This window comes from Giraffa tippelskirchi, chromosome 9, assembly GCF_054371585.1.
Source record: "Giraffa tippelskirchi isolate mGirTip1 chromosome 9, T2T-mGirTip1v1.2.pri, whole genome shotgun sequence".
In the NCBI taxonomy this organism is placed as follows: Eukaryota; Metazoa; Chordata; class Mammalia; order Artiodactyla; family Giraffidae; genus Giraffa; species Giraffa tippelskirchi.
Genome location: NC_137283.1, coordinates 138,365,924 through 138,383,116, shown reverse-complemented (window position 1 = coordinate 138,383,116; position 17,193 = coordinate 138,365,924). Strand labels below are relative to the sequence as shown.

General features: G+C 40.1%; 1 protein-coding gene across 47 annotated transcripts in view; it reads left to right on the top strand.

Annotated features, from left to right (window-relative positions):
- MAP7 (microtubule associated protein 7) overlaps nucleotides 1–16,613 on the top strand; it is a 175,956-nt gene extending 159,343 nt beyond the window's left edge. For 23 of the 47 annotated variants that reach the window (XM_081528817.1, XM_081528818.1, XM_081528805.1 and 20 more), the window contains 10 exons: nucleotides 1,319–1,434; nucleotides 1,764–2,047; nucleotides 4,310–4,532; nucleotides 5,592–5,763; nucleotides 5,989–6,090; nucleotides 6,668–6,718; nucleotides 6,811–6,868; nucleotides 9,588–9,687; nucleotides 12,839–13,062; nucleotides 15,163–16,613. In XM_081528817.1, coding sequence (XP_081384943.1) covers nucleotides 1,319–1,434; nucleotides 1,764–2,047; nucleotides 4,310–4,532; nucleotides 5,592–5,763; nucleotides 5,989–6,090; nucleotides 6,668–6,718; nucleotides 6,811–6,868; nucleotides 9,588–9,687; nucleotides 12,839–13,062; nucleotides 15,163–15,173 — 1,341 coding nt within the window. In that variant the 3' untranslated portion in view covers nucleotides 15,174–16,613. Of the gene's footprint in view, nucleotides 1–1,318; nucleotides 1,435–1,763; nucleotides 2,069–4,309; nucleotides 4,533–5,591; nucleotides 5,764–5,988; nucleotides 6,091–6,667; nucleotides 6,719–6,810; nucleotides 6,869–9,584; nucleotides 9,688–12,838; nucleotides 13,063–15,162 lie in introns of all 47 variants that reach the window. The other 24 variants (XM_081528815.1, XM_081528816.1, XM_081528804.1 and 21 more) reach the window with 2 other exon arrangements.
- Nucleotides 16,614–17,193: the final 580 nt, after the last annotated feature.

Genomic DNA, 17,193 nt, shown 5'->3' with positions numbered 1-17,193 from the left:
ACTGCAGCTGTTCTCCGAGACTCTGCCTCCTCTCTTCTGGTACCAGCTATGGGGACAGAAGGTAGTTGTGCAGCTGCAAGTGATGTACAGGGGGCACATGCCCTGTGAAGTTCTTTCCTGCCCCATCCTTCATTTGTTTTATTTAGAAATTCTTGGGAAACGTTGAGTATTATTTGACAGTGAGCTGTTTTCCCCCACCTGTAGTCCAGCCCATCAGTTAGGATGCTACTAAGGAAAAGAGAAGCAGTTAGAAGAAATGCTGAAGGAAACAAAAGGGGTGGGGGGTGGGGGTGGCGTGGAGAAGTTAGGTGATGCTTAAGCCAGGCAGGAAGGAAAGAAAAGAAGGTACACACCAGCTTGTTGGCCCTGAAGCTAGATGATGTTCTGTCTCTTCCCTAACACCCTCAGTCTGAGTTCCTGCAAGGATCCCACTGAGTGAAGGACTGCTAGACATCCACACAGGTGTCTCCAGCAAGCATTCATTGCCCTCGCAGAACACTGTCAGCCATGTTTCAGATACTTGGAATGAGTCTCTCTTGCTGTGTTCCTTGTTTGTTTTTTGTCTTGGTTGACTTTATCAGAACACCTCTGGGTTTCCTTTTGCCCATTTCAACCTAGGAAAGGTGTCATTTCTCTGGCTAATTCCTAGTGTTCAGTCAGAGAAGGACTGATATTTCAGACCACTGTCAGCGTCCCATTTCATCTCTAATGAAGAAGGCCAAAAATAGCTAAAATTCCTCACCTTGAGTCTGACTTTTCCTTCAAGGGCAAGAGGGTGCTAGGTAAGGAAGGACTTGCTTGTATAACATTAGTATAAAGAAAAAATTAATGTCTGATGTAGCAGACATGTAAATTTAAAAAAAAAAAAAAAAAAAAGACTGAGCTGTAGTGTGTTCCAGGGTGAAAAAAAGAAAAATGCTAAAGAATTAAGAGAGACAAAGGTAGGGAGGATAAGCCAGAAGTGACCTTTATTTTGACATTTGTGTGGGCTAAACCAGACTATGAGAGATTTTGGTCCAGGCAGTTTTAGATAGAAAGCATAGGTGCTTTCTAAAAGTGTGTTTTTGCTTTGTTTTTTACAAATACACATCCAGATCACACTTCCAGAACCTTCTTATTAGTGTCAGATTGTGTTGATTCAATTATAAGGTTCAGTTTTAACCTAATAAAGGCCTTTTGTTGGGGTGGAATGGATATACATGGCAAAGGCTGGAAATTTTCCAAGTCATTCAGTGGATCACAGCTTCACTGTTGAATACTATGAATGTGATTGTCCTGCTTGTGGAAAAATCTAATTATTGTGTTTCTCTGAACGTAGGGCTATAAAAGAGAGAGGGAGAGAGAAAATGTACCCTTCCACCTCACATCCGGCAGCCGAAGGTCTCTGTCTCCATCTCATCCCAAAGCCAGATCACCAGCTTCCTCCCGACTTTGGTAAGTGAAATATAAGAGCCTGGCAGTGTTGTTCCATGTTGGATAATTAGTAGTGTCTGTCCTCTGAAAAGAAACTGTCCTCCCCACACTGTTTAGCTTTCTCTTAGGGAGTAACATTTTTCCTCAGAGGAAATAAAAAAGAAACCTGGAATGAGCCTCTAAAGCAAATACTCCTGTGTTCGCCATGTAAGAGACATGTTCACACAGCTAAATACCTTCATTTCTCTTGGTGTTAGTATTCCAAGACTATTACATGGTAGAGATGTGGAGAAAGGAGGGTTCTGACCAGCCTGTTCTCATGTTCCCTCTTCTCTTTGTCTGTTGCCCAGGCTCCCATCCAAGTCCTTTCCCCATCTGCCCGGCACCCCCAGACCAGCACCCTCCACACCTCCTGGACCAGTCAAAGCTGCCCCTGCTCAGCTCCGGCCCCCCTCCCCCGGCAACATCCGCCCTGTCAAGAGAGAAGTCAGAGTGGAACCTGAGAGAAAAGACCCTGAGAAGGAACCTCAGAAAGTTACCAGTGAGCCCTCACTAAAGGGCAGAACACCTTTGGTGAAAGTAGAAGAGGCCACAGTTGAGGAGGCGACACCAGTCGAAACAGAGTCTGCCTCTGGTAGGAATCCCCTGACTGGTGGTGCAGTGGGGGCTGCTTGCACTCTTGTTTCTCTCCTGCACTGCTTTTACTTAGCCCTTCCTCCTTCCCTCTCTTCCTTCCCTCCCTTCTTTGCTCCCTTTTTGGGCACTTGGAAATTTTACTCTAAGACTAATTTGGGGGCCTTTTCCTAAGTATAATTTTCTTACATATAAAGAAGGAATCATCCATCCAACAGCCTATTGTTGGAGCCACAGCATATTTGTTTCAGGTATGGTTTAGGATTCCTTTCATTGGCTGAGTCCAATAATTTGACAAAATGTGGTATTCACAGCACCTGCATCAGAATCATTTATCTATTGCTGTGTAACAAATTATCCCAAAACTTTGTAGTTTATAACAACAGACAGTTACTGTATCATGCAGAGTCTTGGGAGAGGAATTAGAGAGCAGTTTAGCTGAGTTGTTAGAGGATGACTCACACACAGGGCTGTCATCGGGTGGCCGTCGTTTCCTGACACATGGACCTCGCCATAGGAGTTATCTGATGTCCACACAGTCTGTCTGCCTGCTCTGTTGGCTTTCCCCAGTTGAGTGACCTGGGGGAAACACAAGGAGCCCACAGTATCTTTTATGCCTAAATTCAGAAGTCTCACACACACAGAAGTCATGATTTCTGTCACACAGTTCATTATAAGCAGGTCACTAGCTTCACCTCACACTCAACTGGAGGGGATTAGTCTCTACCTTTTAGAAGGAGGATTTTCTAAAAATTCATGGAAATATTTTTCAACCACATCTGTAATGTTTCATACTATAGAACCCTGCCCCTACCTCAGACCTATTGAATCAGGATGTGTTGTGGATCCATGGACTCTGATACTAAGTTCATCTGACTCCCGTGCAGGATTGCCAGATAAAACAGTGGCAGTTATCCTGTGTGTGGGCTTCCCTGGTAGCTCAGACAGCAAAGAATCTGCCTGCAATATGGGAGACCCAGGTTTGATCCCTGGGTCGGGAAGATCCCCTGGAGAAGGGAATGGCTATCCACTCCAGTATTCTTGCCTGGAGAACCTCATGGACAGAGGAGCCTTGTGGACCATGGTGTCGCAAAGATTCAGACATGACTGAGCGATTAACAATTCACTTATACTTCACATCCTACATGTACTATAATTTGAGGACCACTGGCTTATTAGCCTGTGTGACTGACAGAGGTCAGAACTTTTTCCGGGAGACCCAGTGGATCTCATCTCTACCAGACTAACCAGATGCTGTCTAGAAGTTTAAAAATCACCTGGAACTAGAAATTCAGTACATCTTGTTGAAAACTGTCTTCATCCAAAAGTTTTCTCTTTAAAACTTAATTTGAAGATAGAGGGTTGAGAGCAAAGAAGAATAGATGACTCAAGACAAATGATAATGTTGTTAAGGGAATGGGAGAGTCCAGTATCTGTTTACGTGTAAAGTGGGAGAAGAGAAAGGCCAAAAAAATGTCCTGAGGGCAAAGAAAAAACTTGTGGGAGCAAGAGAAATATAAGTCTTGAAAGGAGAGTCTGGAGTGGTCAGGTACATCTCACCATGGTGCCTGGGGTTGGGGTTGGGGGTTGGGAGAGTTCCCTGCTGCACAAGCCCTCTAGGTCCTTTCTCTGAATCCAGATAAGGTCAGAGAACTGCTCTAATCTTGCATGTTCGCATCAGGACTGGCAGTGGAGACCTGCTGTGTCTAAGGAGCACAGGTGCTGGCTCATTCCTTCTAGGACCTGGAGACAATGCTGGGTGGACCTAAGGGATCTCTTGACTGTCATCCTCCCAGCCTGAACCTGGGCTCGTAGTAGGGACACTGGCCATGGTCATAGAAGAGCTTTAGTCCTCTAATGATAAATAGTCACTTAAGAAGGAATTTTTTTTTTTAACGTAACGAAAGGCAAATGGGAGCTCTCATCTTTTTTTGTTAGGGTTATAACTTCCTACAGAACCTAACGTGAGGCTCTATATTCAGTACACGTTCGATATGTGTTGTTAACTGCTTTAACTGTATAAAAATAAGACTCAGTGACATAGTGTCAGCTTTGGATGTCTCACTCGCACATGAAGTTTTTTGTTATCTGTTGCCTGGTTACAGATAGAATACAGTGAAACCCTGAGAATGCGCCATAATAAACATTCCCTTTTCCTTTATTAATGATGAATTCTAGGCCTGGAGTGTGGGGGATGCTAGTTTTTGTTTTGTTCTTTGGCTTTTGTTTCCAATTGGCTTTCTCCTTGTACCTGTTTGTACAGCTGCTCCAGCAGCAGCCTCAGCCCCAGCTCCGGCCCCAGCCTCCACCCCAGCCCCGACACCAGCCCCGTCATCCACTCTGACTGCCAGCGCTTCTCCGAAGACCTCTGCGGGCACCACCGACCCAGAAGAGGCCACGAGGCTGCTGGCTGAGAAGAGGCGGCTGGCCCGAGAGCAGAGAGAGAAGGAGGAGAGAGAGAAGAGGGAGAAGGAAGAACTCGAAAGGTAATGGAGCAACACTGCTCAGGGACACCCTCGTGACACCTTGGATTAAGTCTTCAGTCAGAAGAAGTGGTAGTAGTGTTGAAGGTGAATCTATATAAGTTGTTACAGAATTACTCTCACCTGGTGTTCCTCTGATGACTAAGCAACTTTTTAAGTCACATTTTCTTTTTATAATGACAATACAAAATTGATGGAGAAAGGTTTGAAGAAAAAAATCATCTATAATCCTACCAGATTTCAATAAGTATGTACATTTTGATTCACCCATTCCATTCTCTGAACAGTGTGTGGGTGTATACACATGCCTATATACAGACACACATATTTTCATGATTGTAACCACAATAGAGGTACAGTTGTACAGTCTGAGTTTTTTTTTAATCTAACATTTCACTCATCTCCATGTTTCCTCATTATCTTATTATTTTAAAGCTGTGTAATAAAAGTTCATGTTTTCTTCTTTCCAGATAGAGTTCCTCTCATAGGGTAGCTGTTGGGAGATAAAGTGCCCCATGACTGCCTGCCAGACAGTATATGCCAGGGGCACTTTGCTTAGTTGGCCTCCTTCTGGAGCTAATAAGGCTAATGTTAATATAATTGTTCTTCAAATAAGCAGAACTGCTTCTCAGGAAAGTATGCTGGGCCACCATCTTGGACATGCCCTACCCTTGGTCCCAATAGGGAGCGTACATGGTCCATCTTCCCCTGTCCTGCCGCAGAACGTTATAACATTTATTTATTTACAGAAACTGGGAGGGGAGTGTTAAATTCTTTCCTAAAAAGTTAGCATTATTGGATTAAACAAGTTTGAGCCTTTAAAGATAGTTATATTGCAGAACCTTAAAACAAAAAAACAAGCTGCCCTCAGAATATGAGTGGTTACATTTTGCTTCTGTTTCCCACAAGGCAACATGAGGTGGGGGAGAGAGTGGCTTCACATGTATCCAAGTGGAGACTGCGGCAGACCTCCCAACAAACCGTCCTTGAGATAACCGCAAGCTCCAGCCTCGCCAAGGAACTCCCCTCACGTTTCTTTGTCTTGGTTGGTCTTTTTTCCAGACAAAAGCGAGAGGAATTGGCCCAGAAGGTAGCTGAAGAGAGAAGCCGCCGAGAGGAGGAGGCCCGCCAGCTGGAAGCTGAGCTAGCCCGGGAGCGGGAAGAGCAGCTGCGGCGGCAGGAGGAGGAGCGGGCGCGGCGCGAGCAGGAGGAGATGGAGCGCACCCGGAAACAGGTAGCGGGGTCCGGCTCGGGCTGGGAAGCAGGTCGGCGCAGCCCTGGCTCAGGATGGCGCGAAGGGCAGCTCAGATGAGCAGAGCAAGGTGTCTAGCGTGTGCTGAGGAGCGCTCTGAGGCCCCTGAGCGCCATCCTAGTCCTTGCGTCCTGTGCCCGGGGATTTCGGGGCAGCGGGCAAAGCCAGTTTGTCCCTACGAAGCCGATGCCGACTTCTCCTTTTCAGAAGGAAGAAGAAGCTCGTGTTCGGGAAGAGGCAGAGAGGGTCCGGCAGGAGCGGGAGAAGCATTTCCAGAAAGAAGAGCAAGAGCGCCTGGAGAGGAAGAAGGTATTTGGGATACTCACTGTTCTGATTCTTCCTAAAATGAAGCAGGCTAAAGATGGAGAGACTGGCTCACCACATTCAGAAAACAAATGTGTTTTGCCCATTTTAGGTTCTCTAAAATAGCTCTCAGTATTAATATTCTCCTCCAAAGAAATCGGTCTTGGTGTTACAGTCCTCACCAAAAACAGTTACTTCCAATTCATGTGGCCTAAGCCAATTCCAACGTTTTTGTGTGTGTGCTGTGCCAAGTTGCTGTGTCCGACTCTTTGCGACCCTATGGACTGTAGCCCTCCAGGCTCCTCTGCCCACAGGATTCTCTAGGCTGGAGTGGGTTACTATTTCCTCCTCCAGGGGGTCTTCCCAAATCAGGGACTGAACCTGTGTCTCTTATGTCTCCTGCATTGGAAGGCAGGTTCTTCACCATTAACTTCTTTTAATAACTCCAATTAAGACAAAGACAATATTTTCCCAAAATAATAGATGTGTTTCAATGCTCTGCTATTTGCTTAGTCAGTGAAATGCACCAGGCTAGCTTTCTTCCTTTATCAAATCTGTTTGCTCAATTCTTCCTTTCTTGTAGCGACTTGAGGAGATTATGAAAAGAACCAGAAGAACAGAAGCTTCAGATAAGGTATTGAGATGGCCATTTTTTAAACTATTTTTAATGGTTTTTTTTTTTTTAACTTGTAATTTTAACATTAAAAAGTCTTTTTTCTTGGCTAGAAAACTGTTGATCAGAGAAATGGAGATATAACCAAGGGAACTCCCTCTGGAGGAACAGGTATGTATTTCAGTGAACTCAATTCAAATGCAGAATTTTTAAATTGACTGTAGAGGTCAAGATAAGCATTGATTTAAAAATAAAACTCATTCATTCACAGAAGCTTAGGTGTATCTCATCTAATCTACAAATAAATCCCCTTTATCTAAAAATCTCTAGCATTTCTAGCAGATTTTTTCACATTTGGTTATACTCTAATGGAGTGTTTGATATTTTAAGTCATTTTATATCATATACTTCTTCTATATGTATATATTTTTGTGTCCATATCTGATATATATGCCTTTATAGGTATGTATAGTGGTGGATGGTTTAGTCACTAAGCCATGTGCAACTCTTGTGACCCCATGGCCTATAACCCACCAGGCTCCTCTGTCATGGATTTTCCAGGCAAGAATACTGGAGTGGGTTGCCATTTCCTTCTCCAGTATATACACACATTAAAATTAATTTTCTTTGAATATACAATTAAATATCATTTGGAAACCTGGGCTTGATCCCTGGGTCGGAAAGATCCCCTGGAGAAGGAAATGGCAACCTGCTCCAGTATTCTTACCTGGAGAATTCCATGGACAGAGGAGCCTGGTGGGCTACAGCCCATGGGGGTCACAAAGAGTCGGACACGACTATAGGACTAACACTGTCACCATCTGCTAAAGGAACCTGTATTTATATTTGCTATTAAGGACATTAAACTTTTTGTACTTACAGCAGTTCTCAGAAAAGGATTTAAATGTTATTTAAGTTCTGACTTCAGAAGACAGTTAAAATTTGAAAATTGTTGAAATTTCATTAGAAAATTGTTCATATGCCATAGGCTTTGGCCAGAGATGATTAATTTCTTGGTGATTTTAAATAAAATTTATGCAAGTAAAAATAGAACTTCATGATTGTACAGAAGGGTGGTTGGTCAATAGTACATTATTCAGTTTTCTTCTTTCATCATATGCAATGTTAATATGAAGAGAAAGGACCAGAGATACCTCAGTTTCTTTTGCTGTTTTTTTTTTTTTTTTCTTAAAGACAAATGAAATGATTTACACAAAAGAACATTCTCTATAAACTCTTATGGGTTTTCAAATGTGAAATTTGGGGTTTAGGGATTTGGTTTTACTTCAGTAGAGGCTTTCCTAGGTCCTTTAGGTCATGATCCCTTCTTAATAGTGTTTTCATGCTCTCTTTATTTTTAAATATTTGTTTGGCTGCTCCAGATCTTAGTTGTATTTGGCAGGATCTTTAGTTGCAGTATTTGAATTCCCAGTTGCATCATGTGAGATCTTGTTCCCTGACCAGAAATTGAACCCAGGCCCCCTGCCTTGGGAGCATGGAGTCTCCCAGTCACTGGACCACCAGGGAAGTTCCCATGCTCTTTTAAAGATGCTCTAATTATATTTGTTTGGAAAACAGCCTTAATGCTTGCCTGTTAACCCCACTGTATTTTTAACAGGTTGTCTCCAGGAATGTTGTAATAGATGCAGGCTTGAAGCAGGTGTGGCATCTAGTGAGTGATCAGAATGCGCATTTTAGGGTGTAAATTGTACCAACTCAGGATTATTTGAGGAGCTGATGCTGTAGATTGTGCAGAGCCAAACAGCTCCTAGTTGTTATTTCTTTCCCCAATCTTTCTGCTATTTCCCTATCAATTCTTTTGATATTCTTTTTACCTCACTTCTGGAACGAACAATGGTGAGAGGGAAGGTGAAACTTGTCAGTCATCATACCTGTGTTTATCATCACTAATAATCAGTTTGATTTAATACTGCTAGAAAGAGGCCTGAGGATTATCTAACACATGTTCCTCTTCTCCCAGTCTCTCATCTGGTTGAGGGCTAAATGGTATTACCAGTGCTCCAAAGAGAATTCTAGGCCTGGCTGGCAGGTGAATTTGCAGACCTACCAGAAGTTTTCTCAGAAGATATGTTACCAACTTTGCAAATTTTGACAGCTTTTAAGTTATCAATCTTTTCTTTGTACATCTGGCTGTTTTGTTCAATTTGTACTAGGCTTTGAAATAACACTTTTTTGGAATTATTTCACTTATTCTCTGACATCAAGCTGAAACCATAATACTGCCACAAAGGTCCCTGAAACTATGATCTACATAAGTTTTATAAGACTTTATATAAACCTGGACCAGATTTTAAAGTCACTTATCAATACTGTTGGCTTACGCTAGACTCCAGCAGGGAGCATTGAATGACTAGTTAGGTACAATTCACTGGCCTTCCATGTATGAAATCTATACCATTCTTAAGTGTGACTAGAGCTAAACTGAGTTTTACCAAGTAGGGTAAAACCACTTTTCACCACTTAGGGTATTTCATGATTATTTGCTCCAAATCCTTCAGTAATCATTTGTTCAGCATCAGCTTGGCCAAGTCAACATACTGCTGTCTTCATCAATTGCTATGATTTCAGTATTACATATTTTCCCCAAAATCAATTGGGTGCAGGCAAAAATAATAGCAGCCCTAGTTTCCACCCTTACAATATGCCGTGCGGTGTTCTAAGTACATTTACTTCTCACAGTAGCCTATGAGATAGGTACTATTATCCATGAGGAAACCAAGGCACAGAGCATTTATGGCTTGCCCGAGGTCACACAGCTGGTAAGTGGCAGAGCCAGGACATAAATCCAAGCATCCTGGCTGCTGGGCTTTGGGTTTGATAGTAGAGTAGTAGTAACCCTTTATCCCATCATCTTTGCTATGTCCAGCAGTATCTACACTTCCAAATATGACAAACTCTCCAGGATCGGAGGAACCAGAGGCCAGCACCCATGTGGTTACCTCTCACCAATCAAAAGTGACTGTGGACAGGTGAGTTACACAGCTGGGGCTTTTCTTAGCACATTAGAGCAAAGCATGACAGTTTTTGTCTAACCATCCTCCCCACCCCCACCCTTGGCTCTGCCAAATCCCACCAGAATTTCAGAGTTTTGACATGCAGATTTATTATATTTAGGTTCATTATTTTGGTTAGAGGTAGTAATTTTGTAATCTGAGAAAAGGAAAATTTCTTTTCTTGAACTGCTAAATATGATGATGAGGTTTTTGTGTGGCTATTTAATCAAGTTACAGGGAATAATTTGTTACTTTCCTTTATATATCTTTGGCATGATCCTAGACCATCTTCACACACTTTGATGATATATAACAGCTGTATTTTTACTGTATATAATATTATAGTGTGTCACAGGTTTGTTCCTTACTAAAAGTAATTTAGATGCCAGTATTTCTTATACCAGTAGTAGGACTTCCTACGAGGAAACAATGGTTGCTAACAATAGTTAAGAAGTGTGGGTTGAGGGAAGATTGCCTTTCTCTTCCCTTGCATTTATATTGACAGAATTTTAACAGCACTCTCTCAAACATGAAAAAAGTTCTGTCTCTAATGCCAGCCTTAGATACCATAAGAGAATTGAAGCTCCTCAAATTAATTTTCTTTTAATTGATAGAACAATATGTCTTAAGATCTAAGGTCTTTTGTCCTCCCAGTTATATTGAGATGTGATTGACATATAGCACTGTGTAAGTTTAAGGTATATGGCATAATGCTTGATATAAATTCTTAATCTAAAAACACATACCACACGTTTTATAGTATTGGCAGAAATGAAAAGACAAGTCATCCTAAGGTGTCATAGGGTATCTTTATATATCTTTCTGGGACAGTAAACATTTTTTATTTTGCCCACTTACAATTCCAAAAAAAAAAAACAATTTTCTGAAGAGATACGTTAACAATAAGCTTTTGATTATGTTGAATAAATTTTCAAAATTATCTGAGACATATTAAGTAATATTTCATTTTTAAATTAGTTTGATTTTCAAATAAAATATTCATTTCCAACTCCTATAAAAAGTACTGCAGAGAGTGCCCCATTATTGTAACAAGAAGTAAGTATTTTAAGCCACTAACAATTCTCTCCAGGGAATAAAATTAGCTTATAGATTAGCTGACTCTCTTCAGTGGTAAAATCACCAAGTGATCAATCATTATATAAGAACCTGAAACATATCTTCAAAAGTCTTGCATCCAGCTTCAACCTCGACTATAAGCCAAAGAAGGGGAATTCAAAAGCTGGTTCTTGTATCTTAAAGAGGATCCATAAACCCTAACCTCAGCAACTTGAACTTCAGTTTTATAGTTTTTTCATATCACTGTGTCCTCTGAACATTTAATAATTGGTCATCCAAAGCATATGGTATGATTATTCCTCTAACTGTTAACAAGACTGGGTGGAGCAGTTGGGTAGTAGTGGAAGGGGAAGATGAAGTCAGCTGTTGAGTCAAACCTGGGGTTGGTGTTGCCATTATAGCTTGTCAGCACACGCAGGCCTGGAAGGTGACGGAGTTGACATGGTCAAGAAACAAGGGCTTAGAAGATGTATTCTTCTTTTGCCAAATCTCTGTGGGATGAGAACCGCAATTCTCCCTGGTTACAGAAAGCCCATTCATATTGGGAAAGACTAGGATGGCAGGCATTCATTGTGTGTGCATGCATGCACACTCATGTAGACTGTGATGCCAAGCTTCCTCTCAGTTCCATGGTACAATAGTGGGAAAGCACCACACCATCATAGTCTGAATCTGTATAATAATTTTATGTTCTTTTCCACAGCACTCTTACAAATATTATTTTCACTGTACCCTGCAATACCTTGTGATGCAGTTAGGTCAGGCATCTTTATTTTTCTCCTAAAAGAGGTTTAATAGTTAACAAAAAATGTACCAAAATATCCAAATCAGAAATGCTTTAGAATATGTTCCACAAAGTCAATATATCTCACTGACTGAGGAAAGTAAACTATATCCTCAATACAGGGGCAGAGAAGCAAAGATGCCTCAAAAAAAAAAAAGAGGGAGGGGGACAGTGGAAAGATTGGATGTATATTAGCTTCATTTTTACCATTTGGGAAAGAGATAGAAAGAAGACTAACTTACTAAAGTTCAAGTTGCTGGCATTACTGACAGAGACCTGATTTTCTGATCTCTTCTATAGACCTGTCTATAGCTAAACATTCAATTAATAATCAATGTATATTAAAAGTTAAAACATTCACAATTTTTGCCTCATTTTCCATTTGAAGACTAACTTCTGTCAAACAAGGTCATTTTCTTATGAGCACTGAACAAATCATGAAGCTTGCAAATATGTTAACTGCTACAGTCAGGTAAAATCAACAGTAAAATTAATCTAGCATCCGTTTGATGCACAGGTATTGTTTTGTCACATTGTAAAACATGATAATGAACATATAACCTAAAAAGGGCTGCTGATTTGGTTATGGAGTGTGTAGAGGGAGCAAAAAACCTAAAAGAAATTACAGGTAGAAAATTAAGGATTTCATGGCCAATTGAATGTATCTCAAAAATCCAAGATATTAAGCATGAATTGCTAAGAATCGAGGTAGCGTCAGAGGCAGAGTTAAGGGGAAAAGATGAGAACAATTAACCTATACAATTATGTTCATGTTTTAGGAAGCTGGAGATAGCCAGGAAGAATTTGAATAGCCAGGCAGTGTACAAAACAGCATTATGAGCAAAGCATTATGAGCAAAACATAGGACCAGAAATCATGTAGCCAGTCTGGAATGCAGACTGTCTCTCAGTACTTGTGCAACGTGTGTAAATTATCCCCCTTACCCCCAAGTTATAATCCCCTCATCCTTGAAGTAAAGATCCTAATAAGGGCTATTTCTATCAGACACAGGGATATAAAATGCATGCAGTAGAAATTGTTAAATGTATGTAGAATTATTGATAATGATCTATTCTAACTGACAAGTTGTTCCATTTGATTAAGTTTAAAAACAGATTTTTTTAAAAATAAAGTATAAATATGTTGGAACTCACCATTTTTATTAAAAATGTCATTCTGATTTATTATAAAAGTTTTGGGTTGTCCTAAAAATATTTTCCAGTTTTAATATTAACTCCTTTAATTTTGATTTTTCGAACTCCCTAGTACTCCCAGTTTGGAAAAACAACCAAGTGAAAATGGAATATCAGTTCAGAATGAAAATTTTGAAGAAATTATAAACTTACCCATTGGCTCTAAACCATCCAGACTAGATGTCACCAACAGTGAGAATCCAGATATTCCATTGAATCCAATTTTGGCCTTTGATGATGAAGGGACACTTGGGCCCCTGCCTCAGGTAGACGGTGTTCAGACACAACAGACAGCAGGTAAGCTTGCCTCAAACTCCCTTTAGTAAACATCAGAAATAGGTGACACCGAAGAGGGATGGAGAAGGGAATGGCAACCCACTCCAGTATTCTTGCCTGAAGAATCCATGGACAGAGGAGCCTGGTGCGCTATGGTCCATGGAATTGCAGAGTCAGACATGACTGAGCAACTAACACTTAAGAGGCGGTGAACCTTCTGCTGTATGACTTTGGCACACTTTGTCCTTCAAGGAACCAAATACACCTCATGGAAAAGACTGCACGGGTCATAGAAATTGAATTTTGAGTTGTGTTGGGCAACTTCTAGGGCCCCTCTTATTCTCCCACTCAGTGTAGAAATTCAGTCTGTAGCACGTGTGGGTATCTGTGGGCCTCCTCTCACAAACATTCATTGCCCAGAGACACTGCTGGTCAGAACATGCTTTATAGTGAGACAAAAACTTTACCATAACTGAGTGGCCATTGAACCAAGTTCTGTCCACTGCAGACAAGGTTTGTTGGTTTCTATTCCATCTTTCTCAGTTCTAAAGATATTTGAAGACTGCCAACATGTGGCTCAAATGGTAAAGAATTCCCCTGCAGTGCAGGAGACACAGATTCAATCCCTAGGTCGGGAAGATCCCCTGGAGAAGGGAATGGCTACCCACTCCTGTTTTCTTGCCTGGAGAACCCCATTGAGAGAGGAGCCTGGCGGGCTGCAGTTGATAGGGTCGCAAAAAGTTGGACACAACTGAGCAACTAACACTGTCACTTTTTTCACTTTCAGCATGTTCTCCCACGATTTTTCTCTTGTTTGGCACAGCAACCTGGGATAATATATTATTGTCCTTTTTACGTGTAATGAGATAATGATTTAGGTAACAGGACCAGTATAGGAGTATACTGAACCCAGGGGCCTTCCATTCCTAGTTGAGTGACTGCAGCTGTTGACTCTCTTAGACTTACACTTAAGCTGAAGTCATTGTCCAAAAAGAACAATAGCTTTACAGGACCCAGAGAAATAACAACATAAAAAATTGCCAACTCAGTGCTCCTAGTGACTCAACAGCACAATCTCATCAGGCTCAAGAACAAACTGGATAATCCAGCTTCATCTCTTTACAAACCTCTTGGAATTCTATCAACTTCCCTCTCTCCCAGCACCTCACTTGCACGTATTGACCAGCATCTCTTTATATTGTCATGAACAGCGCCAGGCAAATTCAGGATGTTTAGATGAGTCAGTAAAGTATTACTTGTGGTCAAATTGTTTTGTATTATATTGCATCTGCACTTCTAAAAAATATTTTCCAGTTTAAAACTGGTTGAAAAAGCCAATTTTGAACCTTTATACAAATGAAGCTAGTCTTTTTTCCCTCCTCTAAGATACTGACCCTTGGGCCTGTAACTTTGCTTTAATGATCTACTTTTTTAGATTGTAAAAGGAAGAAGGTCCACTGTAAATGAAAGCTATTAACACCTGACATTCTGTTAAATTAAGCCTTTGAGAACAACCTGATTACCTATGTGTTGATGGAAACACTCCTGGTACAGCTTCCTACTTTGTCACGTCACAGATTCACAGAGATGGAAGGAATGTTCAGATGACTTTGTTTCATTTGCCAGGTTTTAAATCACCTTTTGATTTAAAGGTGATTTAATGATTTACCTGTCATTTCATTCCCACTCTTTTCTAAGAACATAGTCCAGTGTCTGCACTAGTAGGTGGTGGTAGGGGTTTTTTTTTGTTCATGGCTACTTATCAACCGTCATTTATTTCAGCTTCAACATATGACTGGAGCCTGAAGCATCAGGTACTGAGGATTCAAGACTAATGAATGTAAAGTTTCTAATCTCAAAGCAAAGTACAATTGACTTACACAATTTGAAAAAGCAAATGATATATAGCTTAAGTTAAAGAAAGGACATGTGTTTTCCTATTAGTGGTAGAATTCACTTAGAAGACCAGGGATCCTGATAAAATTGCCTGTTCTTATGTAAGACAGTGTATAAAAAGCGTGGTAAAGTTTTAGGAACATATTGATAAGATATTACGGTAGTATTTTCTAAGACTTTAGGTAAATGTCATATTAATCTGTTCTTTCTTGTCTCCTAATATAGAAGTTATATGAGCATTTCTTTTGAAGAACCAAAGCAGAAATTTAAAAAGAATTTCTACAGTTAATGGAATTCCTTCCATGCTACAAAGGAGCATCTTCTCTTCCTCCAGTTTTCTAAAGATTTCTTGACCATCATTTTGAAAAGATTTTATTAAAACTAGCTAAAGACAACAGACTGGAAAGCTTTTCTAATAATTTTCGCCAGTAGAGAAAAAAAAAAATGCTCCTTGTTCTTCAGTACTTTAAAATGGCTTTTTCCAGTGTGCTCCTTCTTAGGAAATCAATATTTTTCTGCATTCTTTAAAAGACGAGACCATTTGGCTATCAAAAATGGGCTGAGTAGGCATGATTTTTCACATAGATATTTTGGTCTTTAAATGCTAACATGTAAAATTGACACAAAAATTTTTACCTTTTACAATATAATACTTGAAAATATAAGTACCTCTTGGTTCCACAGGTAGAGTCAATAGGAGAGGTGTTTAAATTAAGCCTGTTTGTTAAAATATTATTACAAAGAGCTCTGTTTGTAGAGGCAGATTACCAGGTTCCTGTAAATGCAACTTGTACATGGACATTCTGCAAACCCCGCTGTCCCATTCTTCTTGCATCTTTTTGCTAAAGCGTACTCAAGTTTTAAAATGTGAAAAAATTATTTTTTCTAGAGCAAGAAAATAATTTACTGTCCTCTTAAATAATGTATTTATAAAGTTTTTCAGAGAAACTAATCAAATAAATTAGAACAATGTGATAACACTGCAGATTTGATTTATGAGATGCATTCCTTATATTACCGTGAGAGAATGTTGCTGATAATTCAGGGCTATTTCTGAAGTCTGTTTATTGCTGCTGTCCCCAGTGATGGTGGGACTTATCTTTGCCTTACCGAATCTCAAATTATGTGCGAGGGAATAAAGATTTACTATTATTTCTTTAAATAAAAAAAAAAAATTTGGTTTTGCTCGTTTAAGAGCAATGAAAAAAATGATGGAATGTTGACTGTGTTTGGCACCCAGGACACTGCAGGACACCTTCATGAAGGTCCTTGTTCTGTGTGACAGCCATCGGCTTTCACCCTTCACTTCCGCTGCTGAGCTTGGCTGTACAAATTTGCACTTTCATTTGATGATATAAATTCAATTTTATTTTACCATTTGAGAGACTGTTAGTAACTAAATACTGAAGGAGAGAGAACATTGAGGAAACACATGTTTTATTATGGAGTATTTTTAAAAAATGATAAGCTTCTGCCACTAGAGTGTGTTTTTATTAAAAGAGGGGTTGGTTAATTAGATTGAATGAGGGGCTGTTCATTTACTGGACTGTTTCCTTAAAATACCAACATACCATCTTTAGTAACAGCTGTAAGTTGTTGAAACATTAATTTGGGGGTTTTCCCTGTTCTCAGTTGTCCATGTACACATAGTCATATTAAAAGAAAATCTGTTCAAATTGGGTCTTTGTTGTTGTTGTTTAGATTGACCTAGCATGAAAACACCAAATAAAATGTGTTTGACATAGTTTACTTTTAGGTTTCTCCTATGTTATAACTGCACTTAGGTTGATTCTTGAGTTTTCCAATTGTTCTTCACTTAACCTCAACCATCTTCCTCTGAACAGGCATACAGAATAGGTTTCTTTAAAATTTAGAGCAGGAATTCAGTATTTGCTAGGTTTTCCTTTTTTTATTTATATTTAACTTGAGCAAAATCATTAGCAAACTGAAAGCCTCTAAGTAAGCAAGTTTTAATTAGAAGTGATAGAAAATTGTTAACTCATTTTGTTAGCTACACTGCCAGAGGATGACCTTTACGACTGGATTGCTTTCTCTCCAGCCCCTTTAGATCAGTACATATCCACCTACTGATGTTAAAGAGGTGCTCAGTAGGGACTACATTAGGGGAAGGTCTCGGATCAAATATGACCCTCTCCATGGCATGAAGGTTCATGGGCTTTCTGTTTCCTTTTCCACACCATTGTAGTCTGTTTTAGGCCAGTTTAGTCACCAGTCACATGTTCATTTGGTAGACAG